Genomic DNA, 27,963 nt, shown 5'->3' with positions numbered 1-27,963 from the left:
CAACTTTATAGTGCTACCTCACTGGAATATCACGCCGTAGTCACGTGGCATGATACCCCATTCAGTCACATTATACTGACACCGGGCTGACCAGTCCTAGCACTATCCCCTTAATGCTGAGCGCCAAGCGAGGAAGCTGCTATTACCATTTTTTACGTCTTTGGTATGACACGGCCGGGGATCGAACCCACGACCTCCCGCACTCGAAGCGGACACTCTACCACTAGGCTACCGAGGCGGTTTTAGCACAGAGACCCAAATCAATGAACTGTATTTGCCTCAAAGAGGACAATATTAGAGACATTATATAATATCACGACAATCTTGAATTTTTCGTGAGGACCGTGATTTAAGTCGGAGAAAAGCCTCAAACTATTCATTATGTGAAAGAATGGACAATCTCGGCGCGTTGCGCCTCGATCTGTCCATTCTTTCACATAATGGACAGTTTTCGGCTTTTCTCCTTTACTTAAAATGATTGATTTTTGTATCAATTATTAATTATTTTCAACAATAAGTTATCATTGAAAAACTGTAGTTAAATATAATTGATTAAAATTATAACTGTAACTGGACCCAGGTCTGGCTACCACTGCTTAGAGAAGGAGCTGCCACTGCAAAGAGCGCTGTCATTCTGGAGATACTGAGCTGACACTACTTAGAGAATAAACTGCCACTTCTGAAAGAAGTTAATGTCACTTCGAAGAGGACATAAAATGTGCTACCAATGCTCCAATACTGGGAGTGGGAGGCGGTGCTACCGAGATATTTAGCTATCTCTACTTTGAGGGCTACCTACCACTTCAAAAAGGGGCAAACTACACTGCTAAGCGGGGAACCTAACAATTCTGATGGTGGCCCACTTTTTGGGGGCACAAGTTACAACTCTTGAGATATCAAACTTCAACTTCTGAGAAGATGAGCTACGACAATCTATTCAGAGTGAAAAAAATTCTCTTCCTTGAATACCATCCTACTGAGACAGCCTTTATGGCGTGTTTACGTGTACAGATGTATGTTGCATTGATATGTAAAGGATGTTAATTTTGAGATCAAAATTTAAAATGTTAACTTTCTCTTTTCATTTAAATACAGAATAACTGGCTATTGTCTTTTATTATTATCAGGATGAGGAGGCGTGGGCTAGTTATCTGTTATTCTATTTATCATGAAACTCATATTCTCATGTCCTTATCTCCTGTAACATCTGAATGAAACAATACGGCACTAGTTCTGAATTTGATTTAGGAACATACAGGCTTTATTTCCTCCAGGATATTTGTAATTTTGAAAAAAAAAATTCTTTGAATCTTTTTTGGTAAAAAAAAAATAATGTCAAAAATCCATGTTAACGGATGAGCATAAGTGTCAGATGCATTTTATCTCTTAACTCATTTTATCTCTTAACTCGAAATTTTGAGATACTTTCTTGAAGTTTCGAGTTAATTATTTGAAATTTGGAGGTAATATTACGAAATGTAGACTTCGTATCTTGCCCTTATACGCAGTATTTGAACTTATGTCCGCCTGTCAAAGGCCAAAGATGTAAGGGACGACTTTTGACTCTTCGACGTGGTATCATGTATCTGGAATCCATATATTTATAATATTATTCCAAATATCATAAAATAAACCATGTCATAAATGTTAAGTTAGGTCATTGCACTAAATAAAAATGTTATTTATCTTTGTAAATGTACACCAGCACCTCTGAATATAGCTTTATAGGTAACATATAGGTCAAGGGGCCAGGGGCTTTCATTTATTTGTTTTTGTGTATATGCTTATGTATTTTGTTATTAATCGCATGTCACTTTAATAAAATATCTACTTATTTACTAACTTACTAGCTGTACCCAATATGTAGCGAGTTAAAAATGTACTACCGTACAGTAATGTATGTCCTACCCCATAGTCTCTAGAGCTACTCCAGATTTCAAACCGTATCCAGGCTGTATACCTTCATTTATATGATTAGTATGTTAGGGTGGTAGGGGTTCAAACTAGGTCTGACACCTTCCAGATATTGTCCAAACAATGGAAGATTCTAAGTGTGAATACTTTCCGGTCAATTATAACCTCTCCTGAAAATCAAGATCTATACAGGTACTCAATTTTCATTGATTCATTTCTACACGTTCAGGTAGTTCATAACTATACTTCCTTGCTATATGGGCTCAACTTTTGTAGTTCTGCACGTTTGATAAACCGGAAGTGATGGCGTAACGTCATTTCCCCGGAAAACGTAAAATAAAGTTTGGATTCGGCGTACGGAAATGAAAATCATTCTATAAATTAATTGAAACCTGTGAGTAAATTTATTACTAACAATGGAACTGTTGCTATATTTCTAAAGTCAAAATATGATATTAAAACATATGATCCGTTAAAATAATCAAAATAGTGTCTTACAATTATCGTGAAATGGCCGGTTTACTTTAATCATGGTCAAATATCTAAACATTAAGCACACGGACCTATACATTTTATTTTACCAAATTATAGGCCATGTGTTTATTCACAACTGCGAGAAGTTTCATCAAAATATACGTTGTAAAAAAATTCAATTCGCGAAAATGTTATTAAAGTCATGATTTTCCCATAGACTCCCATTATGAAATATTGCGTGGGTCCTTTTTGTTTTTCAAATGAGTGTAGGAAAAAATCAAGCACACGACCCTATCTTTTTATTTGCTGAATTTTCTAGGTATATTCTGAAGTTTAGAAAAAGCAGCGTTTAATCAAATTCTACATTGTAGAAAAAAGTTCGATCCAAACATGCAGAACTACCTTAAAAATGGGTAAAATTGCGATTTTGTAGGAGCAAACACGGTCCGGTCGTCTTATTCACATGACCCTGAAGGACTATCCAATGGTAGGTACCTAATCTTGGCCTGGAAATTTACGTCAACGTAAACTTTTGTAGTTAGTAACTCGAAATTTCGAGATACGTAACTCTAAATTTTGATTTTATAACTCGACATTTCAACTAAGTAACTTGAAATATCGCGATCCGTAGCTCGAAATTTCAAATTAATATATAACATTAAAAAACCCCTTATTTTGGCTGCCTTTTTTCTAAAAATGATATTGATTGTACAGTTTGGTATGTTTCGGTAGTTCAAATATCTATTCAAGTAGATAAGATTTGGTAATGATATTTTTTTTCTAACTTATATACACAATGATAAGCTACATTTGAAGTAAAAGTTTTTGACATTTTCATTTATATATTTTGGAAATGTAAATTAAAAGAAATAAACTAACAATATCAATATTCACCTTTTTTTAGTTCACCTGTCACATAGTGACAAGGTGAGCGTTTGTGATCACGCAGCGTCCGTCGTCCGTGCGTGCGTCCGTCCGTGCGTAAACTTTTCCTCGTGACATCTCTAGAGGTCACATTTTTTGTGGAATCTTCATGAAAGTTAGTCAGAATGTTCATCTTGATGATACCTAGGTCAAGTTTGAAACTGGGTCACGTGCCATCAAAAACTAGGACAGTAGGTCTAAAAATAGAAAAACGTATTGACATCTCTAGAGGCCATATATTTCACAAGATATTTATGAAAATTGGTCAGAATGTTTACCTTGATGATATCTAGGTCAAGTTCGAAACTGGGTCACGTGCCATCAAAAACTAGGTCAGTAGGGCAAATAATAGAAAAACCTTGTGACCTCTCTAAAGGCCATATTTTTCATGGGATCTGTATGAAAGTTGGTCTGAATGTTCATCTTGATGATATCTAGGTCAAGTTCGAAACTGGGTCACGTGCCTCAGAAACTAGGTCAGTAGGTCTAAAAATAGAAAAACCTTGTGACCTCTCTAGAGGCCATATATTTCATGAAATCTTCATGAAAACTGGTCAGAATGTTCACCTTGATGATATCTAGGTCAAGTTTGAAACTGGGTCACGTACCTTCAAAAACTAGGTCAGTAAGTCAAATAATAGAAAAACCTAGGGACCTTTCTAGAGGCTATATTTTTCATGGGATCTGTATGAAAGTTGGTCTGAATGTTCATCTTGATGATATCTAGGTCAAGAACGAAAGTGGGTCACGTGCAATCAAAAACTTGGTCAGTAAGTCAAATAATAGAAAAACCTTGTGACCTCTCTAAAGGCCATATTTTTTATTGGATCTGTATGAAAGTTGGTCTGAATGTTTATCTTGATGATATCTAGGTCAGATTCGAAACAGGGTCATGTGCGGTCAAAAACTAGGTCAGTAGGTCTAAAAATAGAAAAACCTTGTGACATCTCTAGAGGCCATATTTGTGAATGGATCTTCATGAAAATTGGCCAGAATGTTCATCTTGTTGTTATCTAGGTCAGATTTGAAAGTGGGTCACGTGCCTTCAAAAAGTAGGTCAGTAGGTCAAATAATGAAAAAACGTTGTGACCTCTCTAGAGGCCATATTTTTCACGGGATCTGTATGAAAGTTGGTCTGAATGTTTATCAACTGGGTCATGTGGGAAGAGGTGAGCGATTCAGGACCATCATGGTCCTCTTGTCTAAATAAATCTCCTAGAAGTACAGTTACCCATTTTTTCCATTTTGAAGCATTTTTGTATATCATTAAAGCTGCAAGAAGTTTTTAAACTATTAGCGTCAAAATGTGTTGTAAATCGAAATACGTTTGTTTTTGCATTGAAAATAATTTAATTGGGGTAATTATATATAATTTTGTTTATAAAAAAAGCCATTAATTTCAATTTCACAAAATGGCATTAATGCTTAAACAGTTTGTAAAGACAATACCCTATAAAAACGAGTTCTTTAAACGAGTTTAAACTCGTGCTTTTTTTTCTCTTGCTCGTGTTATAAAGTAATGTTCACCAAGCTTTACAGAGAATAAACGAATTAAAAGGAAGAAAAACAATCCTAAATCCTTATTAATTAAGACAATTTTTACTGACGTCTTGATATTGGTATAACATAATACAAAAAGCATTCTCTTGAATAAATTAGAACATGCTTTATTTCCAATTTAACATTTGAGGAAACTAAATGTTCCACAAGCTGAAAGTTTCACATTGAGTTGCAGACTCAGTCAGAGATGCTGTAGATTTTAATCAATAACTTTACACTGTTCTAAAAATTAAAATGTACAGAAACACTTTTCAATAAAAAAAATAATACACAATTCAAGGTAACGTATGCTGTCAAGTAATATCATTTTCCAACAATCAATCCATATAAACTTTATGATGACTGTCATGATAAACAATACAAAATGACGTCATTAAGTACTTTTGTCACTGCGATTGAAGTGGGAAGACGGCCGTATTTAAGGAAAATTACTAGTTAGAATTACTGATTAATTAATATATAATATAATATAATATAATATAATATAATATAATATAATATAATATAATATAATATAATAAATATAATATAATATAATATAATATAATATAATATAATATAATAATGTAATGTAATATAATTTAATATAATATAATATAATAAAGAGTCAAAACGACGGTTATGTTCAGTAAACAAACGTTAATACCATCGTGTGTTGATTGTTTGTTTCATTTTCCCACTTTTCATAATTATTGACTTAATTAATTCTTTAAAATTCTGTTTAACAAAAATGTTTTGCAACAACAAACCGGGAGGCTTTAATAAGATTAACTGAGGAAAGATACTGATTTTAAAAACTAGTCCGTCAGTATGGGAGCTTAATATACATATCAGATCAATGATATAATAATATCAGGCAAAAAACATGAGACACTTTGCAAAGTAGTTGCATGATAAATAACGAAATCTTATTTTCTAGTTATCCTCAACGTGTGATAGTTTTTTTTAAGGAACATGTGTAATGATACACAACGTTAACTCAGGCACGTTTCAAGAAGAGAGATCAAGTAGGTTGAAAAATGACGTTTTTATTAGAAAGGTAAAGACTGGTTTGGGTTTATCTTTTTATACGTTGACAGTTGAATACCACATAAAATCACCAATGTCGAGAATATCCTGTTTATTTTGCACATATTTCCCTGTTTGTGCAAACCCAAACATGACTGGTATTTCCTATGAAGATATGTCATTAAATGACATATGATATATTTTTCTTAGAAAAAGTGCTCTTACTCTAACATATAACCGGCTTACACAGTTAGCACTTGTTATTGTTGCTCTGTATGTTAGATATATGATTCTATCTCTTAAAGATATATATAGCTTTCAGACATTAAGATATCTTTATATGTTAAAAATGGCTAATTTGTAAAACGACATATAAAAAGACATGCCATATTCTAGTATCATGGCATCATTACAAGCTGACAACTTGTCGTGTCAAGGTTCAAAACAAGGAAGACTATCCAACAGGTAAAGCTGCATTCTAAAAACGCAGCCTCTCCAAACGCTCACACGATCAACACACGCACACAACACACACACAAAGAAAGCACACAACAAAACAAACAAAGAAAGGAACACAGTGGGGCACCGCCTTGGAACGATCAGTGGCAAAACCACAACTGGGAAGCTAAAACCGGTTTATGGTGCACCTAACCTCACTCTTACCCCCATCATGTTCCAAAGTCACAGGGCAGTGTAAATAAGTTATCCCCGCCAGGTGAAACCCTAACATACACAAAGGCAACAGAAGGCATGTAATGTAAATCACCAAAATGCTCTTAAGGATTGTATTTATATATGAAGGATCTAAAACGAAGTATGGAAATCCCCTTTTTTCTGAATTTCAATCGGAATAGTGTTCAACTTTTTAAAAGATAAAGTGATAACTTTAATTTATTTTACTTTAAAATCATTAAACCTCTTACAATAACATAATTCTTTGATTACATGAAAAGGCATTTCATCCTTTACTGAATTGTTTTGTTGACTTTCTTATGAAGACAAAATAATTTGTCGAAACGTTGGAAAAATGAAGTCTGCCTTGTATATCTTCCTGTCTTTCTCTCTTATGAGAATTTAATAACATGCAATTAATTTGTAAAGTAATCTATAAAAGTAATTTGCAAAAATAACTTAATTAGACAATTATGGCAGTCATTTTCTTTTGTAAAGTCATCAATCTCATTATAGAAAAAAATATTGTATTTAATGTTTTAACGTCTCACTTCAACGTCATGCTTACACAGCACTAGTAAAACGTGCAAGGTCATTAAAATTAAACGTCACAGGGACATTTGCGGTTGACAGGGCTAGTGTCTATATATCCTTTCGAGAAAATGTATTTTCAGTCATTATTTGTGTGAAGACCAAGTTAATTGATTCTTTTTATTTATCATTCATAATGCTTATTTGGTTTTTGGCTTTATTTTTTCGAATACCGGCGACAGTCGGAATGGACCGACATTACTACATAGCTGCGATAGATATAGATTGGAATTACGCCCCGACAGGACATAATTTGGTTACAGATGACAATAAGTATGACTTTTATTTGTGTGCATGAATTCAAACGTATACCAATAATTTAATTATAGCATTTTGTTTGTTTTATTACACACATCTTTAGCTGAAATATTTGTTTTTGTGTACAGGCTACTTTGAAAAGCATTATCACATGTTTTAAAGGAATGGGAGTAAAATAAACCCATAAGGTCAAAGACTATTTGGTATCGGATCGTGTTTGATTATAAAAGTGTAAAGTTAAGAAACATTCATTTATAGGTCAGAGACCACCAAATCAAAAACGTGCAGGGAACTTACTAGGAATAAGGTGATATTATACCTGAGTAAAAGGTAACATTTGTCCGTTCTGATTGGTCAGTAATGTAACTAAAACCCAAAAAGCGTTTTTTTCAGTATATAATTATACAGTCTGACAATACTTGTTGCATTTTATGTGTAATGAATTGTTTTTGATAAAATGAATTTCTCCCTCCATACCGACGGTGTAAAGAAGGGATCATCGTTTTCTTACGAAAAGTATTTAAGAAATAATTTATAGCAAAGTAGTGTTTAAACACTATTTATGCACGATGAGTGTAATAATTTCACGAGGGCGCAGCCGGATTGAGATTATTTCGAACAACGTATGACCGCCCGAATGTATAAATAGTGTTATTAAATAACTATTAATTATTAGCCCTTCAACACAGCATTTGCCTCGTCCAATAATACAAAGGTCTCCTCTATAACAGTGCCAATATCTGTATCAGTCAGCGGCGCAGGGCCGATAAATGATATTGATATAAAGCCCGAATTTTAATAAGGAATTTGATTGGCTAATTAGATAGGGCCAAAATATGATATAGATTCGAAGCTGGAAGTTCGGCAATGACAGCCATTTTGCTTTTATAGTCGGTAAACTATGACAGTTTACTTTACTTAACATTTTCATAAAAATGGTTAAAATGGTATAGGCCCCTTTATTTGTCCTCGGGACAGTCGTTATGGCTCTCGGCCTTCGGTCTAAGGCCAATACGACTGTCCTCAGACGAATAACAGGACCAATACCATATCACTTATTAATTAGCATATATTAAAACACAATTTTGCTATAATTTATTTCGATTCTAATATGTTTTTATCGTAAAACTTACATCAATATAACAGAACTGTTTCTTTGTACATGCATGGAGCCAAATTGTAAGTCATAACGCTTCCTAGTTTAAACACACAGGTGCCGGAAATGGTAATAAGTATTACAGAAGAGCTCAGTTTTGGCGAAATAGGAGTTAAAATCCTTTTAAATTGTCAATCGAGTTTTAATTTCTTCAATTGTTTTGGCCAAAATTCAGTTGTACAATATCCTATGTCTTTTGTAAAATTTATTCCCAACAACTTAAAGGTACTGTCCCACTGAAGAGACAAATCTAGACAAATACAGTTATTACTGTTCCTTAAGTACCAATCCAAACTGCTTTAGTTTTATCCACATTTACACGGAGGCCTGAAATTTCTGCATAGAGCTTTAGCACGTTTACAGTATTTCTCAGTGACTTTGCTGAACCACAAGTAAAACGGTAGTGTCATTAGCATATTGTGACAGTAAAAAACCTGATTGAATATTTTAATACCTTTTATGTTCTTACTTTGTTTTATCAAAAGAGGAAGTATTTCAGCAAAGAGGATGAATAGATAAGGAGACAAAGGATTGCCTTGGCGACAGCCACGATGTACATAGAACCATTCAGACAAGATGACCATTTACAGCTACATAAGACTGAATATTTTAATACTACTGAGTTGATATGGAAAAAATGTTATCTTTGAATAAATAATAAGTAAATACTAGCCCCAGTGGCAACGTCATCCGGCCCAATTTTGTCTCCTTCTCTATATTACATGCGGTAAAACATTACTTGCAACTTTCGAGCTACATTTTCTTTAATTGGGTAAATAAAAATATGAAGTGTAACCGCTACGCCAATTACGTCAAACTATAAATCTGACATCATTAAAATATTTGGCAGGCATATTGTGTTGGTCATCGCTTTAAACGTAGTCATGAGATAACACTTTTGAGTTTTGAATTGCAAATCAAGGAAAGAGACAGATGCTTTTAATGTTATACCGCTTTATGCTATTTCTACGGAAGCTTTAATGGACAATAACCTGAAGAAAGCAAAATTTTTACAAGTGGAACGGGACCTTTAAATGACACGAGTGTAATGGAGCCTAGACGTTGACATCTATTAAAGTGTATAAAAGGTTAAGAAAGACAAAAATCTGATGTTTCAGCAGAAAGAAATTGCGAAAAAAGAATATCGACTTTATGTCTTTCCAAACTGATTTATTAAATTCGTTGAATAAAATTTATAATTAATTTTCTATCTTATTCAACAAGTTTTATAAATTCAATATAAACAGATACTTAAGTATTATTTTCTACGTTAACAGGTTTTGAGAAATTATATCTTCAGCATAATATTCTGTTTTTTCTTGATGGCATATTAAAGAATGACTGTAGTAATTATAAACAGGCGTTGTATGAGTAAATATGTATCATATAAGGCTCGTATCTCACATATCTTACACTTACATGCCTAAATTGAAAAACGTTGGCAAAAGCCTGTATAAAATAGGCAGACATGTAGGATCCAAATCATAAAATGGCTCATGTACTTGATAATGCCATTACTATGATACATGTATCACAATCGTCTTAGATAAGTTGGGCACTGAGATATCTTTGTCTTCGCACGTCAGGAGGGCAAGAAATAATTTTCCGTAGCTACACCTACTAAATGTAGCACTTGTCAAAATGTAAATATTTGATTTATTATAATTATTTTAAGAATGTCTAGAGAAAAGATCGACAATCGCCCGGACAGAATTGGCAGTACCTACAAGAAAGCAATATACCGTGGTTACACAGACAATACTTTTACACAGCCTATTCCTGTACCTGAATGGGCAGGTCTTCTCGGGCCACCAATCAAAGCGGAAGTCGGAGATATTGTATACATTCACTTTCAAAACATGGCTACCGGAAGTAACTTCAGCGTTCATCCGCATGGTTTTCTTTACAAGAAGATACATGAAGGTTCTAATCATTTTCTTAACTGAAAATAATGTTTGTGTTATATAACATTTTGAAACAAGGTGAAGGAAATGCATTGTAAAATTCCTCTAAAATTGAACATCTTCTCATGTAAACATGTCATGAAACGCATATGATCCTATACTGTTCAATGTAACTCAATTTAACAAAGCTACCAATGATCATATATACAGATATACCATGCATTAAGATATGTTAACCACAAGAAAGATGAAGACCCCCGAACTACCTGGCTGTAGACTTACTTGATTGATTACAGAACACAACGTACATCCTTGTTGACCTTACCTGTATTTTTTTAAAGTTTGTATGCAGCATTGTAGTAAATGAACAATCAAATAACGAAATTATACGAAAGGTACTTGCTTATAATGTGGCTTTAAATATATATACATATAGAAAAATTGTTTAATTGTTTGATCTAATGGATGTAAAGTGCAATATTTTCACGAGCGGCACAGCCAAGAGATGAAAATGTAAGATATGGTTTTCATAACAGACAGGCATTTCGTTCCTGCCTGCAAATCAAACGTCAAAGTCTTTTAGCTTCACTTTGTCAATGTTTTTAATCATTTTTTGCTCGTTTGATATTTGAAAATTTCAATATTTGTCACATTTGAATCATCAACTATATTTTACTTTTAATATGTTATAAAGATGCAGGTATGTGAATATTCAACAGCGAAATGAAAATCATTTTTGATAACTTATTCATCATTTCAAAACCGCACGAAAACATCAGTATGACTTCTATATCATTAAGTTTAAAATAAAAGCCACATTTACATACATGCAAGTAGTGAGTTTTTTTCATGATTAAATGGGCGAGTGAAACGTGAAACATTAAATCATATGCGCATGTCTAAAGTAACGTCATCACATAGATATTCCGCGCATGCTCAAATTATAGTTAAGCAAGTGTAATCGCAACATTTTATGTCTGTACAGCAGTAGGCAAAAATGTTTAAAATGTTTGATAAATGTGCTAACTGATGAAAATTTAAGATTAAATAATTGTACAACATCCAAAAAATTAAACTGAGTGTGTTGTATTTGAAGTTTTCAACACATTAAATAACATTGGGTAACATATTGTTTGTGAAAGCGGCATATCCATGAATGAAATCATACTATAAGCAAACAACACATTTGACCTATAAATCAAAAAGGTGTCTAAAGCTAGCTGTACAAATCACTTATTGTAAAGCTTGTATTTACACTATTGGTCACGTAACCGATTTGTTTGAAAATTGCTTGTTTGAACGCTTTCAGTTATACAAGTGCGCGGAGCTTTTAATGTAAGACATTTTCAAAATATGATTCTTTTCTATCCAAATTTTTATCCAGATTGCAAATTCAATGGTCTTACTGAAGTCTTAACTTGTCTACAAGATTTTAAACTTTTCAAAATTATGATAACTGTAATATTGATATATTCTTCCGTACCAGACTGTTTATCTTGTAGGGTCTATATATTTTTTTCTTCAAATAACAAATATTTCCTATAACACCAATGTTTAAAGTGTTTTCACCAATCATGAATAAATGCAATAAAGTATTGTACACGGTTTGATGAAAAAATCGTTGTCGAACAAGGGAAAGTTTACTCCTATAGAAGATTACAGTTTACTCGTATGACATTTGAGCGTAAAAGTAAGACATCTCTTACGATAAAAGTCTAGGCCTAAGGAATAATATGATTATAACACTATTGCATCATCACCAGAATTGTAAAAAAAGTGTATAGACAATCATATATTTAGCTGCATTTTATTATAAATGAAAGTCTATAGAGGCATTGTTACTTCCCTTTGCTTGTATTTATAGTAGAAGTACTTGAATTTTCGATTTTAAACCTGAGTTGCGGTCCAGCATATTGAAATACCACGATATCTATTTGACAAAATGCACAACATGAAATCATTTTGAAATGAAAGGAAATGCTTTTCAGTGCAATACCTTTAAATTATAGTCAGTTGTGTTGGTGGGGACGGAAGTGGGTGGGGAGGAGGGTAACATCAAGAAATAATAGAACATATTTTGTATAAGAATCTTATTCTACTTAATGGCTATCTTTGCTTCTTAAATAACAGTCTAAAAGAAGGTTCGATCAGGCAATAACATATTGCTTCACAGAGACTTATACCCTTCAGGAGCACTTTATATAGACGGTACAAGTGGAAATGAAAAATTAGAGGATGCAGTTCCACCTGGAGGCACTGCCACTTATATGTGGAAGATTGGCGACGAACATGCGCCGACGAACGATGATGATAACTGTGTGGCCTACACATATCACTCACACACACGGGCGCCAAAAGATGTTGACACTGGTCTTGTTGGTGTGGCCGTGCTGTGCAAGAAAGGTAAGCAAATTGTAAAATAGTCATTTAAATAAAAATGTTTGCCACGATGCTTTTCAGATTTTTAGCCATTTGTTCAACTTAAAACTTGTAAGGGACATGTCTCTACATTCATGTCCAATTGTTTTATTCATATTCTTACGACTATAAGCCGTAACAGATCAAAGAGCACAGCATTCTATCAAGAAATGTCCTAACTACCTGTGGCGGGATTCGAACTTGGGTCGCTCGGAAGCTAGTCTAATGATGCACTAACCACTAAGCAAAATTTTGGCTTTTTTGTAAAGTTGGCAGTGATAGGCATTGAACATGAAGGCTATGCGTATGCGACCTAACACTCCCCCCTTCGAAGAACTAATAATTTATGATAACTTGTAAGCCATTTTGTCGTAGTGTCATTTTACATTATCACGTACACATCGAAGAGGAGGGGTATATTGGTGATTTGAAATTAGCGAACTTAAACATCCGGCCACGAAGGCCCCAAAAGACAATACCTATAACTCGTTTGAAGGCATGATTATTTTTTTCTTGTATTTAGAACAATATAGAGATCTAGACACAATCATTGGATGATTATGGTGTAAGGGACAACGGGGTATTAATCCCCTTTGGTGATTGCTCTAATTTTCAATGCACCTTTTAAAATTTGCTTTAAAATAGGTAACTGCCACAATATCAATTTTCTTTACATCTGTCCCTTAAGTTCAATTTTTATCCAGGTTTCAAGTGCATGACCCTCAAAAGGTATTCTATATAGAAAAAGAAAGAAAATACGAATGTTTAACATTTTTCAGTGTATTCTGGTTTCATTTTCATCCGTAGAAGTGTGCATAATTGATAAATTTACTAGTATGCGCGTAGGCTTTCTGAAATAGGTTAAAATTTATATGTAGCAGGATTCGTATTTTCATGGTAACGCATTTTCTCTCACTTTTTAAACAATTATGTATGAAAACGGTGTTTTCAACGGCTTCAGTGCCATTCTGTCAATGACCAACATAGAATAATGAACGATTTTAAAGCTAAGCTTTAGTATAAAGGTAACAAATTATCAACGGAAACTTAAAAATAGGTATTACAAATCAAACTATGGCCGTGTTAAGTAGCCTTTAACACAAATATTTCAAATAATATCAGTAACCATCATCTATTATTACATACAGGAAGCAAAATCTTGATCATTATTCAGAGCGATAAACTCACAAACATATTTCAGCAAATAATTGCCGTTTGAAATTAGTTCAGATAAAGAAAATGCACAGAATTACGTACTTTCAAAATAAAATTTTACTGACACGTAACGTCATAAAGCCAATGACGTAATTTTAAGGCAACAATGTTTTGAAGCGTTTCTGTGGCACTTTATTCATTATTTCTGCATTATCAAACCATAAAGCATTAGATAGGAGATAGGTTCATGATTTTTTTTCAGAAGAATCGCTATACAAACAAATTTAGTTTATCGTAAAAACCGTCCTAAATTGTCACGTTAGTTTCCTGTTGGGCATTCGCACACTATACATTTTAAGATGACCTACCTCCTTAGATTTTAACAGAGGTGACAACTGCTTGCTATGCTATTTGAAAAATATTTCCAGGAACACTTTATGCTGATGGGCGGCGTAACGACGTTGAAAAGGAATTCTACTTTTATGCCGACGTTACAGATGAAAATAACAGTTGGTACTTTAATCAGAATTTAAATAAATGTGGAAATCCAAACAAATGCAGAAGTCTAAAGGTAATTAGATTTTTATATATTAAAAAGAATCCCAGAGCTTATTGAAACAGACAAAAACAGTATAGTTTAATCATAAAAATTGAATAAATATGTTTTAAAGATTCATGTAACTAGGTCTGATTTCAAGTCACGCGAACACTTTGGTAAACTGTGAAAGGCGTACTTACGTCAGGGGCAAGCAAATTTTGCATATACATAAGTCTGTTTTGTTTATTGATAAAGTTAAAAATTTATAAAATTTCAAACGTTTTGGGTCGTATCAGGGTCGGCAAAACTTTAAAATGGTTATAAATATGGTTAATTCATGTTATGGAGAGTGTTTATTGAACATCTTAGATGTTTCGCCCGACGACCTATATCTGTAAAACAACATATCTCTAGAAAAAACATATACTTGAAAAATCGACACATTTCATTGATTTCTTGAACACCTTGTCAACACAGAAAATTAAAGCGAAGCCATAAACTGCTTTATTTAAAATGAATTTATAGGTCAAAAAGTGCAAGAAGTTCGAAGCAAGCAACATGATGCCCCATATCAATGGTTATGTTTATGGGAACCTCCCAGACTTCATAGCTTGTGAGGGAGAAAAAGTGGTGTGGTATTTCATGTCTATTAACCGTGCAACGCATACAGTACAAGCACTAGGACAATGCTTATTGAAAGGAAACGGTAAACTAAAAAAGATAAGATAACTCAAGGCACACACGTGTTAATATACATGTACAATTTTTAGATTTTATTCAGTATCTGCATTAGCTCATTAGGTATCAAGCTACAGTCATGTAAATGGTAAACTACTTTAAATAGCAAGTGCGACCTCTGGTGAATAAACAATGTGTAAGTGCATGTGTTCATGCGCGCACGCGTGTGAGTGTGGTGTGTGCGTATGTGTGTGAGTGTGTGTATGTGTGTGTGTGTGAATGTCTTTTTCAACATTTCTTTTTCAGTAATATAGACGCTAGTGTCTACATGTAGCAGTGAGCGCGATGCACAACTTTAAAGTGCTGCCTCACTAGAATATCAAGCCGTAGACACGTAGCATGATATACCACCATTAGCATTACACTGACACCGGGCTGACAAGTCCTGGTACTATCCTCTTAATGACGAGAGCTCAGCGAGAAAGCTACTAGTACCATTTTTACGTCTTTGGTATAACGTTCCCTGATTTGGTAAGACGCGGCCAGAGATCGAGCCCAGGACCTCCCGCATTTACCACAAAGCTACCGAGGCGTAGTCCAATGTGAATATGACACGAACACTTTTTATCGGTTTATTTCGGTTATTCTGTATTTCGGATATTTTGGAAGCAAGCATTCATAATATCCTCATCTATCCAATTACTCTTAAGACGCATCTATTTTGCTTAAAAGCATACAAAATCACTAAAGCTATTATCAGTCTTTGAGCTATGATTAAGGGGACGCATATTGCTACATTCACAGTTCATACAGAAATGCGGAAGGGGTGCATATTCAAGAAATCGACGGTGGGAAAATAAAAAACATATTCCTAAACTGATATAATACTGATGGACACCTGTAATATTCAGTATTTTGTGGATAAGGATGTGGTACTATGAATGTAACAGGAAAACAGAGGTCTTTGTGAAAGTACATTCAACACAAAATATTAAGCTTTTGTATAAGGAAAAAACAGGTTTTTTACAATAACAGTGTTCCAAATAATGTTGAAGGGATGAGATTTTCTTTCTAACACACCAGGTTTGCTTAAACATGTAAAAATTTAACGCCACGTCATTTCAGCTCGGGATGGACGCCATATTTCTCATTGATAAAAATGTAAACAAAAAAAAATCAGAGTGGGATTAGCATTGCAAGGGCATAACATGACATTCTACACAATGAATACCTTAGAACAGATATCTAAGATGCTACACAGGTCAGGCGGGTTAAATGCATAATGGCGATCACTTGAAATTCATCTTGAAAAGGTGGTTAATTTTAGTTTATTTACATGGTTTTTAATTTTCCCACGACTTCTCGGCGATTCACTGCAAATGTATTACTGCGCCGGACGAAAGGTAACTCTAATAAACAACGGGAGACAACTTAGGTGTCAGCACGTGTACGATTTTTAAAAAAAACATGTCGACGATTATAATTTCTTATCAAATAATGAATCCTATTCAGATATTCGTCTTTAATATTAGAAAATTATTAATTTCTGTGGACATTTGTCAAAAACTATTACTTACATTGGACTACTTTGCGCATCAAACTGGTTTCCGCTTCAGTTGTGAGGCACTTCCGTTATACTTTTTGACAACAATAACAAAACACAAAATGAATCAATAAAGTCACTTATAAACCGACTGCTACTTAAATCAGTGTAAGTAAAGTTGTTGTTACAACATTATACATGTTCGTTACGTTATGAGATAAAGTTTATCTTGAACAGCATAATCCATTAATTACGTTTAGATGATATTGCATTTACAACTTATTTGACCCCATTTTTTTACGTGAATGACAGCATTCTCGTGCAACTCGTGCAAACAGAGTTATGAAAAGTATGGTGGAGAATTCAAGGACAAATTATAAATGACATTAAAGTGAGGATAACTGTATATTCGTCCAGTTTTGATCATTGACATGCCTGCTGTGTATTAGTAACTTTTGTGAACAAGATTAGAATGCTACTTTTGCACATATACACATTGATTCGACCTCTCAACCAAATTTCATACCTTATTTTAGGGATTTTTAAGACAATACATTTTCAAAAGTTTGTTGAATGTGTTTTGATATTTAAGTGCATTGTAGTTCATGAATACCAAGTTAAAAATTAATAATGGCAACATTTCTAGGCCCTTATTGTAAGCCACTAGACTTCTGTAACGATAAATGTTTAATGTATTAAGGGGAATATACTCTTTTAGTTTTGGAATGTGGCATTCCTTGACCACCGTATCTTTTCTTATGCACTACTTTGTAAACAAACTAAATAATGTGTTTTAGCTTACATGTGAGCAATCATTTGTGTACTTATAATAGTTGAAACAGTATCCATTTCATGTACCAAAACCTTGTACTTTTTTGCAGGTAAATTTTATCATACCCCACCCACTTTTTTCTAATTTCAAAGTATGCGTCCCCTTAACTAGTTATAGCTATAATGTTGTCTATAAATCATATAATAAGCGTTTTCAAAAATCAAAACATCAATCACTTAAGTTTATTTTCACCTTTTTCTGACATTCGTTCAGCATATAGATTAGAGGTAAAAGCTTGAAAACTTAATTTCTGTATATCTGTTTCCCATATTTCCGTGTAATTAAATAGCTGAAAGTGAACAACGCCAACTTCATATTATTTTTCAGCACAGACACTGCAGTTTTATTTCCAGCCAGCGTTTACTCCGGCTATATGACACCATTCAATCCAGGGCGATGGCTGCTTTACTGCAGAAACCTTAATCATTACGGCGGTAAATAATACGAGTAGTTTACATTTGAAGATAGCTTTCATATATATGTTTTTCCGGCAGAACAGAATTTCAGAATATTAATGTTTAAATAGTTAACTATCGGGTAAGTAAATGCTTATTCTTAAACCGAATATCATTCGACGGCAAATAGTATCAACACGGAGAGTTCTTTAAAAGCAATGAAATAAATTAAGGTCGTAAATGATGCAAGGAAAATGCTAGAAAAGTTTTAGACAAAGACGAGTGTTTTACCTTTCAGGTGGGATGTCAAGCTTTCTTAGAGTAATCAAATACCAGGCGTCATGTGCAGGCTTTCCACCCCATCCTCCAGTGAAAAAACCTACTCTGACTCGAACATATTTCCTTGCCATTGAGGAAGTCCTTTGGGACTATGCACCTGGCTTTGACAACAACAAATCAATGTAAGACAATACACAGACATATGAATCTCATCACCATCATCATTATCATCATCATTATTACTATTGCTATCATCACCATCATCATCATCATCATCATCACCAGCATTATTATTATTATAACAGTCAAACCTGTCTATAAAGACCACCCTTTGGAGAGCCAAAATGTGATCTTTATTGGGAGGTGGTCTTTATTCACAGGTTAAAATACACTGTAAATGTTAAAATGGGAAACAAAACATGTGGCCTTTAGAGCCAGGTGGTTTCTGTTCAGAGGTGGTCTTTAACACAGGTATGACTGTAGTATTATTACACAACCTTTATAAGGCACTATTTCGATACACCTTCTGACACATTCCGAAAATACAAACGATTACAAAGTACTGCTATAGGAATCAAACACTAATATAAAGGTACAGGTATCAAACCAAACAAGGAAACACGGATTAGGAGATTAAACATTCACAGTTATATTTGCCATTCATAATGACTAAAGTTGTCGGGACAGCAAATGACATATAGGTTCCAAGCTTCTGTCAAGTCTCTTATACGGCCTGGAGAAAGATTTCGAAAAGTTTTTTTTATAACTTTAAATATTGTTAACTGTAGTCAGTGTCTAATGGGGAGCAATGGAAATTCTTATGAAGTGGGCTGGTATTTGTGTTTCGATGTCATAGTTATTACGTTAGGTGTTGTGTTTAAACCTTTTAAAGCATTGTTTGCGATACAATAAGAACTTCAACATAAAGAGGAACGCAGTAGTTTAAAAAATAAAATAAATCAACCTCTAACTGTACAAGAACTCAAAATGTTTATGATGACCTATTAATTGTATTTATTTCTAATAACATATTCATTTATGAAGTTTTAGTTACAGCGACAACTTTTCCTTCCAAAGTACTGTATGCGTACAACACACACACACACACACGCACACACACACACACACACACACACACACAATGAGAACTTCGACTTAAAGTCGTTTTGAACAAATATTCTTTCTTCGACCACTTTTTACCGCCAGTCGTAAGTCAAGCACTTAATCTTCTTGAAAGCATATAAATTAAGGATTTTTGTCGCAGATCTTCATTTACACAAACTTAGACGATTGAAGGCTGTTTTTGTACAAAAAAAAACAAACAACAACAACAAAAAACAACCAAAAAAAGACCAAAAAAAACAAAAAACAAAAAAAAAAAACAACCAGTAAAATATTTCTTGTATATGATAAAATACGTGCTGTAATGCAGATATGTTAATATAGTGGAAACTTAATGTGACATTATTCATTAAACATTTGTAAGACATAACTATCATTGCAACAACTTGTTGAACATGTTAAAACTAATGTTAACATCAATCATCCTACATGCCACTGTTTTTTGTATAAGAAAAGAGTACATACGTATTGTTTTCGAAAAAAAAAGTTTCTTTATTCGTACCTTTTACTTATGTTGGCTCGCAATTAAAATGATATAAAAGAGGACAATTTTGAACACCAGCTCTACCTTATATTTAAATATTAACATGAAATGCTGGCGCCGTGAATTACATTTAAATTTATATATACTTGCCAAGTAAACTTTGATATATGATATCTTTTTTTCCGCAGAATGAGTTACAAATGTAGGACACGTGATCTTTCTAATATTTTTCATTTCTAAATGCATTTCCAATTTGATGTGCGGTGTATTTCTATACAATTGAAATATACTTTCAATCACCATTTAATGCTTTTTTCTAGCGTGGTTTCCAAGTTTTTGAATCGTGGTAAACAGCGGATCGGATCTGTTTACAAAAAAGCAATGTACATAGAATATACCGACGGGACATTTACTATGCAGAGAGCACGTAACATGCAACAAATGCATTATGGGTTGGCTGGTCCACCAATCAAAGCGCAACTTGGTGAGAGGGTTGTTGTTGTCGTTTTGAACAAAGCTTTAAGGCCTTTCTCTTTTCTTGCAAACGGTTTGTCAATGACGAAAGAAAATGAAGGAGCCTACTACAAAAATGCGCAGCACGGTATGACAGCTTGCTTTATTCAATCTAAATCAATATATTATCCTTTTCATGTAATATTCATTTATGTACTTTTTATTTGTTTGTTTATTTACAGAATGAATCAATTTAAGCGTCAGTAAAACTGTAGATTCCTTCTTGCGCTATATATGTTTCCTGGACTCCAATTTAGTTTGACATGAAGTGATTAAAATACTGCCAAACTCATGATGTCGCATTTTGACTCCAACTGATAATTTCAGTGAAATAGCTTAGTCAAAGAAAATCAGTTATTGTGCGCCATTTTGCTTTACTCATACGCCTGTTACACGGAATAACTTGAGTACTTCCCTATATATCTCTTTATCTGTTATCGCTTTCAGGTCAACAAATGAAGGGAGCGGTAGTAAAACCTGGAGCAGTCAGAACTTATAAGTTTGATGTGACCGAACATTCTGCACCAACACCTTGGAATGAAGACTGCATCACATATATGTATCACTCCGCGGTTGATATAACTAAAGATATTTATACAGGCCTCTTTGGTCCTCTCTTAGTGTGTAAACCGGGAGCTTTGGCATTTGATGGAAGTCCGGTATGTAGTTTTCCAGCTTTCTCATTCTCAAAACACAGTATTTGTGAACTTTCTAACTCTTTCGATGGAGAAGTAAAAATGTGCACATTTTTCAAATATTAGAGTGCCATTAAGCAAATTATTTAACATATTCAATGTATTTTTAGGATTAACCTTAAAACACCCTTAGTACTTATATCATGTTTGCTAATTATGATATTTCTTGGCAAATTGAATGACATTCTTGAAGTCATATTTGTTATGGGAAATTGTGACAAAGCTTTGTTGATAAATAACTTTCTTGGAAACTGGAAACCAATTCATGGTCACTGGGATGATCAGGTTGACTGAAAACAGAAGAAACAGGATATTGTGAGCAAACTTGTTATTTTGGAAGCTTGTAGAGAGGCCATGGGTTTCTGTTGAATTTTGGGCTGCTTGGGTGAAGGTCGATATCACTCTTTAATAAGAATAGGAGCAAAATTCTTTCTAGCATTAACTTAAGCCAGTAATGAGGTAAGCAGACCAAACCTGGAAATAGATGTCTTTAATAGCAACACAGGTTTTTGTTTCTTTCTAGAAAACTTGAGTCAAGGTCTTTCTTACTTTTTTTTATAGAAAAAGGGATTTTGATCATTAATTTAGTAAGGAATGAGTAGCTTTCGTTGATACCTAAATTCAGTGACATTTGAGTGTTTTTAAACGCAGGGTACGTTTTATCTTTATTCCGTTTGACGGAAGATTTGCATTTTTCGTCGGGTTTATAACTCAAATTTTCAGGACTTGCACACTTTCAAAGATGCTTTACATATTTAAACAACATCTCGAGATGACGAGTCTATCCTCTACCAGCAAAAATATAGAGCAATCGGACTAGAGGGACAATATGACACAAATACTCTTTGCAACCAGACATCTATGACCCGTTTATAGCAACAATTCACACAAAGCCGTCTTTCATTTGGAAAACCTAACACACTGATATTGTACAAAAGAACATTTCACTGTCATTTCAGAATGGTGTTGATAGAGAATTCTTTGTAAACTGGATGGTGATAGATGAGAACCTGTCTTGGTATATTGATGACAACATTGCCAGATTTACATCACAGATGGCGGTGAACAAAACGGATCAGAAGTTCAAAACATCTAATAAGATAAGAGGTTTGGCATAATTTCATATGCTAAATATACATTATGTAAAGGTAGGAAACAGTATTATCACAGTGACAATGCGTAAAGATAAAATAGTGTTTATTGTATAAATATAAGCGATCTAATGAATAAATTTGTAAAAATAAGTAAAAGAATATCAGTTGAAAAATGGAGGCTAATTTTGACATGCTGGAACAGCGTTTGTTTATTAAATAAATCCACCATGTCATTCCTTAATAAAGTTTACTGATTGTTCCAGTTAGTACCCTAATATCCATCTTGCTTTTTGTGCATAATTATTGTTTAACATATTATGTTCGTTGTATTTGGATGTTTATAGGGTTACCGCGCCCTTTCCGTTTCGTTATATATAACCACCTGTCTCAATTCATGGGCCGTCTTGATATTTGGCACTTTTTGCAGTCTGGTTTTAAGTTAGTGGTAAACAGCTCTGAATGCAGTCTGGTCTTGTGTTGTTTAACTCCGATTGGTGTCTGGTTTAATGGTGTATGGCTGTAATTGTGATCTAGTTTAGTAGTGTATAGCTCTGTCTGCAGCCTGGTTGTGTTGTGTATAGCTCCGATTGTGACCTAGTTTTGATGTGTATGACTCTGAATTCGGTCTTGTTTATTGCTGTATAGCTCTGATTGTGGCCTGGTTTTGATGTGCATGACTCTGAATTCGGTCTTGTTTATTGCTGCGTAGCTCTGATTGTGGCCTGGTTTTGATGTGCATGACTCTGAATTCGGTCTTGTTTATTGCTGCGTAGCTCTGATTGTGACCTAGTTTTGATGTGCATGACTCTGAATTCGGTCTTGTTTATTGCTGCGTAGCTCTGATTGTGGCCTGGTTTTGATGTGCATGACTCTGAATTCGGTCTTGTTTATTGCTGCGTAGCTCTGATTGTGGCCTGGTTTTGATGTGCATGACTCTGAATTCGGTCTTGTTTATTGCTGCGTAGCTCTGATTGTGGCCTGGTTTTGATGTGCATGACTCTGAATTCGGTCTTGTTTATTGCTGCGTAGCTCTGATTGTGGCCTGGTTTTGATGTGCATGACTCTGAATTCGGTCTTGTTTATTGCTGCGTAGCTCTGATTGTGGCCTGGTTTTGATGTGCATGACTCTGAATTCGGTCTTGTTTATTGCTGCGTAGCTCTGATTGTGGCCTGGTTTTGATGTGCATGACTCTGAATTCGGTCTTGTTTATTGCTGCGTAGCTCTGATTGTGGCCTGGTTTTGATGTGCATGACTCTGAATTCGGTCTTGTTTATTGCTGCGTAGCTCTGATTGTGGCCTGGTTTTGATGTGCATGACTCTGAATTCGGTCTTGTTTATTGCTGCGTAGCTCTGATTGTGGCCTGGTTTTGATGTGCATGACTCTGAATTCGGTCTTGTTTATTGCTGCGTAGCTCTGATTGTGGCCTGGTTTTGATGTGCATGACTCTGAATTCGGTCTTGTTTATTGCTGCGTAGCTCTGATTGTGGCCTGGTTTTGATGTGCATGACTCTGAATTCGGTCTTGTTTATTGCTGCGTAGCTCTGATTGTGGCCTGGTTTTGATGTGCATGACTCTGAATTCGGTCTTGTTTATTGCTGCGTAGCTCTGATTGCGGCCTGACATTATTATATAGTATGGCTCTCATTACAGCCTGGCTTTCTGGTGTATGGCTGTGATTGCAGCTTTGTTTAATGCAGTATGGCACTAATTACGGTCTAGTTTAGTGTCTCTGATTACGGTCAGGTTTAGTGATGTATGACTCGAAGTGCAAATATAGCGAAAATTAACCCCTGACAAAATTTTCTAGTTTCACGGTAGTTTTATGGTGAATTGTTGTAGCTTCTGCCTAGTTCAATAGTATATGACACTAACTGCAGTCGGGCGAAGTGGTATAAAGTCCTGATCGCGGTCTGATATAGTGGTGACGTTTCTGATTGTGGCCTGCATTAGTGGTATATGGTTCAAAGTTCGGTCTTGTTAAATGGTGTATGACCCTGATTGCGGTCTATGGCTCTGATTACAGTCCGGTTTAGTGGAATATGGCTCTGATTTTAGTCTGATATTATGGTATGTGGCTATAATTGCTTTCTTGTTTATTCATGTTGCTGCAAACCAGTTTAATGGTGTATCGCTCTTATTGCGGTCCGTTTTAGTGGTGTATTTCACTGATTGTTGTTTAGTTTAGTGGTGTATTGCTATGACTGCGGCTTGATTTTGTTATGTATTGCTCTGATTGTGACCGGAATTAGTAATTTAAGGTTCTGAATATGGTCCTGTTTTTTTAGCAGTTTTGAAGGTATATGATTCTTATTATGATTTAGCATTTGATTTGATTTGTCATGATTTAGCGGTGTATGTTTCTGATTATTGTCTGGATTAGTGTTGTTTGACTCTGATTGCAGAATGATTTTGTGGTCAGTGACTCTGATTGCAGAATGATTTGGTGGTGTTGGCACTGCCTGAGGTCTGATTTAGTTGTGTGATGCTCTGACTGCAGTCTGGTTAACTGGTGTATATCTATGACTGAAGTCTAGTTTATTTGAATATGTCACCGACTGCGGTGTGGTTAAGTGGAGTATGGCTTTGACTGCGGTCTAGTTTAGTGGTGTATGGCTCTGATAGCGGTCACATGCCTATGACCGCAGCTGAGGTGTTCAGTGCTTCCAGGATATCGTCTTTTCTTTGTATTATAGAAAAATTTCTTGCGTTTATACATTTAAACATAAATTGTAGCAATCAATGGACGGACGTTTGGAACATTGGACGGTTTGCTAATGTGCACAGGTGAGAACGTAAAATGGCATATGTATGGGCTAGGCGGGCAGGTCGATCACCATCATTTCAGTTTCGAGGGAAACAATTTCAAATTTGACAACAGGAATCTAGACACAGCCTCAGTATTCCCAGGGGTTGGACATTCTGTTACTATGATACCGGATCAAGCAGGTATGCGTTGTATAAGTTAGATATTTTAAGATACCCATTAGTATTATTCAAATCACCATTTACTTGAATGTTTTCAGCGATTCAGTGCCTAAGACTTAGTCTAGTGAAGTGTTGGCGGATGAGCACAATTATTGTCAAATCATTTTTTTACGACTGAAAAGTATTCTGAATAAAAAAAATATTATTTTTCATAATGGATTATACGGGTTCCTTTCGTATTTACATTGGTCATTGTAAAGATGTTCGGGTTTATGTCGCAAGTTTTATTCTAATGATTAGTTTCGAATATATATATATATATATATATATATATATATATATATATATATATATATATATAGTTACTCACATTGAAACCATTTTTTTTAACTAATCAAAGATGATTAAACTTTCACACGATCAGAAGTAACTTGTTTCCCAGCTCAGAAATTTGATATTCTACGTTTTATCATTAGATTATATTCTCATTTAATTGACTGTAGGTCTAGTCTTTTTTTGATTAACCATCTTATCTTTAGATATTTACAACTTCATGAAACGTGTTTTACTAAATATATACATGTGAACTATTTGGTATTTAGAACTCCATTCATAATTCAATGCATGGCAATAATATAATCTATTGTTAAAAATACTTCCAATCTGTAGTTTTACTGCACTAGCAAATCATGTGTTAGGTGACATCTTTTTTAAACGGTTATACAATCAACGTAGTGATCTTTATATTTACATAAACTTTATGTACATGTATGTCCATTTCTTAAATCATTAAATGCAAGCTGAGTATGAATTAAAAGTTATGAAAAACTGTGTAGAGAATATTTAGTGGTGTCCAAAATTAACTTTGTGTGGTTACTTTGAGTATGTTATAATTTACAGGACAACTTTTACTGCGCGACGGTCAGCTTGGTTTTGAATCTGAAGGAATGTATGCTTGGTACAATGTACAGTTTTGCGAAGAAAAAATGACATTTAATTATCCGACAAAACGTGTACAACACAGAAGCGGAATGATCAGGCGATATTTCATTGGTGTCATTGAGCACAGTTGGGACTACGCATCGGCAAAGATAGATCCAATTGATGGTTCTGACCTTCTTAACTCTAAACAGTGAGTACAATTTTTCGTATATTCATTGTTTACAGCTAGGGCTAAGAACCACTCAATCTGAATCCAGACCAAATGTTCCATGAAAATGCCAAAGAATGACTATGTAATCTCAGGTTTAATTTTATCGGTTAAAAGTCTTGTTTACGATCAGAAATATAAATGCAACATCTTAATTTTAATTTTATTTTTCAATCATCTTGTTTACTATCAGAAATATGACACTTTATCATTAATGTGTATTCATTTACAGTAAAGGATACGCATATGTTCGCAGTGACCCGCCGTTTTTAGGCTCTGTATACCATAAAGCGATGTACGTTGAATTCACTGATAACACGTTTTTAAAAATGAAACAACGAACTCCTGAAGAGAGACACCTAGGATTGCTTGGTCCATTTATCCGTGGTAATGCCGGAGACGCCATTGAAATTGTGTTGAAAAACTTTGCATCTCATCCCTACAACATTGTCCCAAGAAATGTGATATTTATTGACGGTTCTCCAATAACAAATGCCCCATTCACAATGCCAGGAGAGACGCGAGTATACACTTATGTTATCCCAAAGAGGTCCGGTCCTACCTTGAATCAGCCGAATTGTGTTGGCTCTCTTTACGTTTCAAGAGTAGCGCCTTTAAACGATACCCATAGTGGGCTTGTTGGACCTTTCGTTGTATGTAAGCCTGGTATTCTTGACTCGTTTGGACGACGAACAGACAACATCAAGAAAGAATTTGCAACTGGATATATCATTTTTGATGAAAGCAAAAGCAATTACCGAAATATTAATTTTGGTATAATTACGCCAAACTCTTTGAAAAACCCTGAATTTATTGAAAGCAATCTGTATTATTCGATAAATGGACACATATATGGAAACCTTAAAGGACTTATATTAAGTGAAGGAGAACACTCAGCCTGGTATGTCTTTGGTCTTGGATCAGTTCAGGATATACATACAGTACATTATCATGGCCAGCTGTACTTGCGTAAAACATCTTTGAACCTGAAACGTGATGTTTTAGAAGTATTTGCAGGAACGTATGAAACTGTAGAAATGACTGGACATAATCCTGGTACGTGGCTGTTCCATTGCCACGTAGCTCCTCATGCGATGAAGGGAATGGAAGCGTCTTATACAATTTTACCACGAAATTGGCAATTTGTACCAGGACAAGGAAGATATAAACAAGGTTATGGACAACATTCACATTTCGGTCAACATGGACACGCTCACGGACATCAACATTCAGGACTTAGGTTGCGAGTCAAGTCTAGGTGAGGAGGCATTCGTATAATAACTTATATGTTGATGCATATTAAAGAAATATATGTTTTGGTTTATACAATTATATCGTTTTCTAGTTTCTTATATGATTTTTAAACACAAACACTTTTGAAATTAATATAACACATTCTTGAAGTAGTAGGAGTGAGAAAATACAATGACATTTATTTTTTGGTGCTACGCTATTGCGTATGACTTTGTTTCAAGTATAGGACATCCCGCCCGCTTAGCTCAGTAGAGAGAGCGTTGGACTACAGATCGCAGGGTCGCAAGTTCGATCCCCGGGCGGGGTGTTTCTTCTCCGTTACAATTTGATAGAAGATATTGTGTCTGAAATCTTTCGTCCTCCAACTCTGATAATTCATGTGGGGAAGTTGGCAGTTGCTTGCGGAGAACAGGTTTGTACTGGTA

General features: G+C 34.6%; 1 protein-coding gene across 1 annotated transcript; it reads left to right on the top strand.

Moving 5' to 3' along the window:
* The first annotated feature begins 10,233 nt into the window (after positions 1–10,233).
* Positions 10,234–27,546, top strand: LOC123542501 (ferroxidase HEPHL1-like). The gene is made up of 11 exons (XM_053539852.1): positions 10,234–10,480; positions 12,652–12,864; positions 14,463–14,605; positions 17,915–18,059; positions 18,319–18,481; positions 20,226–20,506; positions 20,866–21,077; positions 22,073–22,220; positions 24,943–25,155; positions 26,035–26,266; positions 26,517–27,546. The coding sequence occupies exons 1-11, from the start codon at positions 10,234–10,236 to the stop codon at positions 27,544–27,546; spliced, it is 3,027 nt and encodes a 1,008-aa protein (XP_053395827.1).
* The last annotated feature ends 417 nt before the right edge of the window (positions 27,547–27,963 follow it).

The sequence above is a fragment of the Mercenaria mercenaria genome, chromosome 1, assembly GCF_021730395.1.
Source record: "Mercenaria mercenaria strain notata chromosome 1, MADL_Memer_1, whole genome shotgun sequence".
NCBI lineage: Eukaryota > Metazoa > Mollusca > Bivalvia > Venerida > Veneridae > Mercenaria > Mercenaria mercenaria.
Note: the sequence above shows the minus strand (reverse complement) of the source record. Positions and strands in the feature narration are given on the sequence as shown.

Coding starts and splice junctions, on each gene's coding strand:
- LOC123542501 (XM_053539852.1), top strand. CDS start 10,234: ATGTCTAGAGAAAAGATCGACAATCGCCCGGACAGAATTGGCAGTACC. Junction 12,865..14,462: donor GGCCGTGCTGTGCAAGAAAG/GTAAGCAAATTG, acceptor AAATATTTCCAG/GAACACTTTATGCTGATGGG. Junction 21,078..22,072: donor TGGCATTTGATGGAAGTCCG/GTATGTAGTTTT, acceptor CTGTCATTTCAG/AATGGTGTTGATAGAGAATT.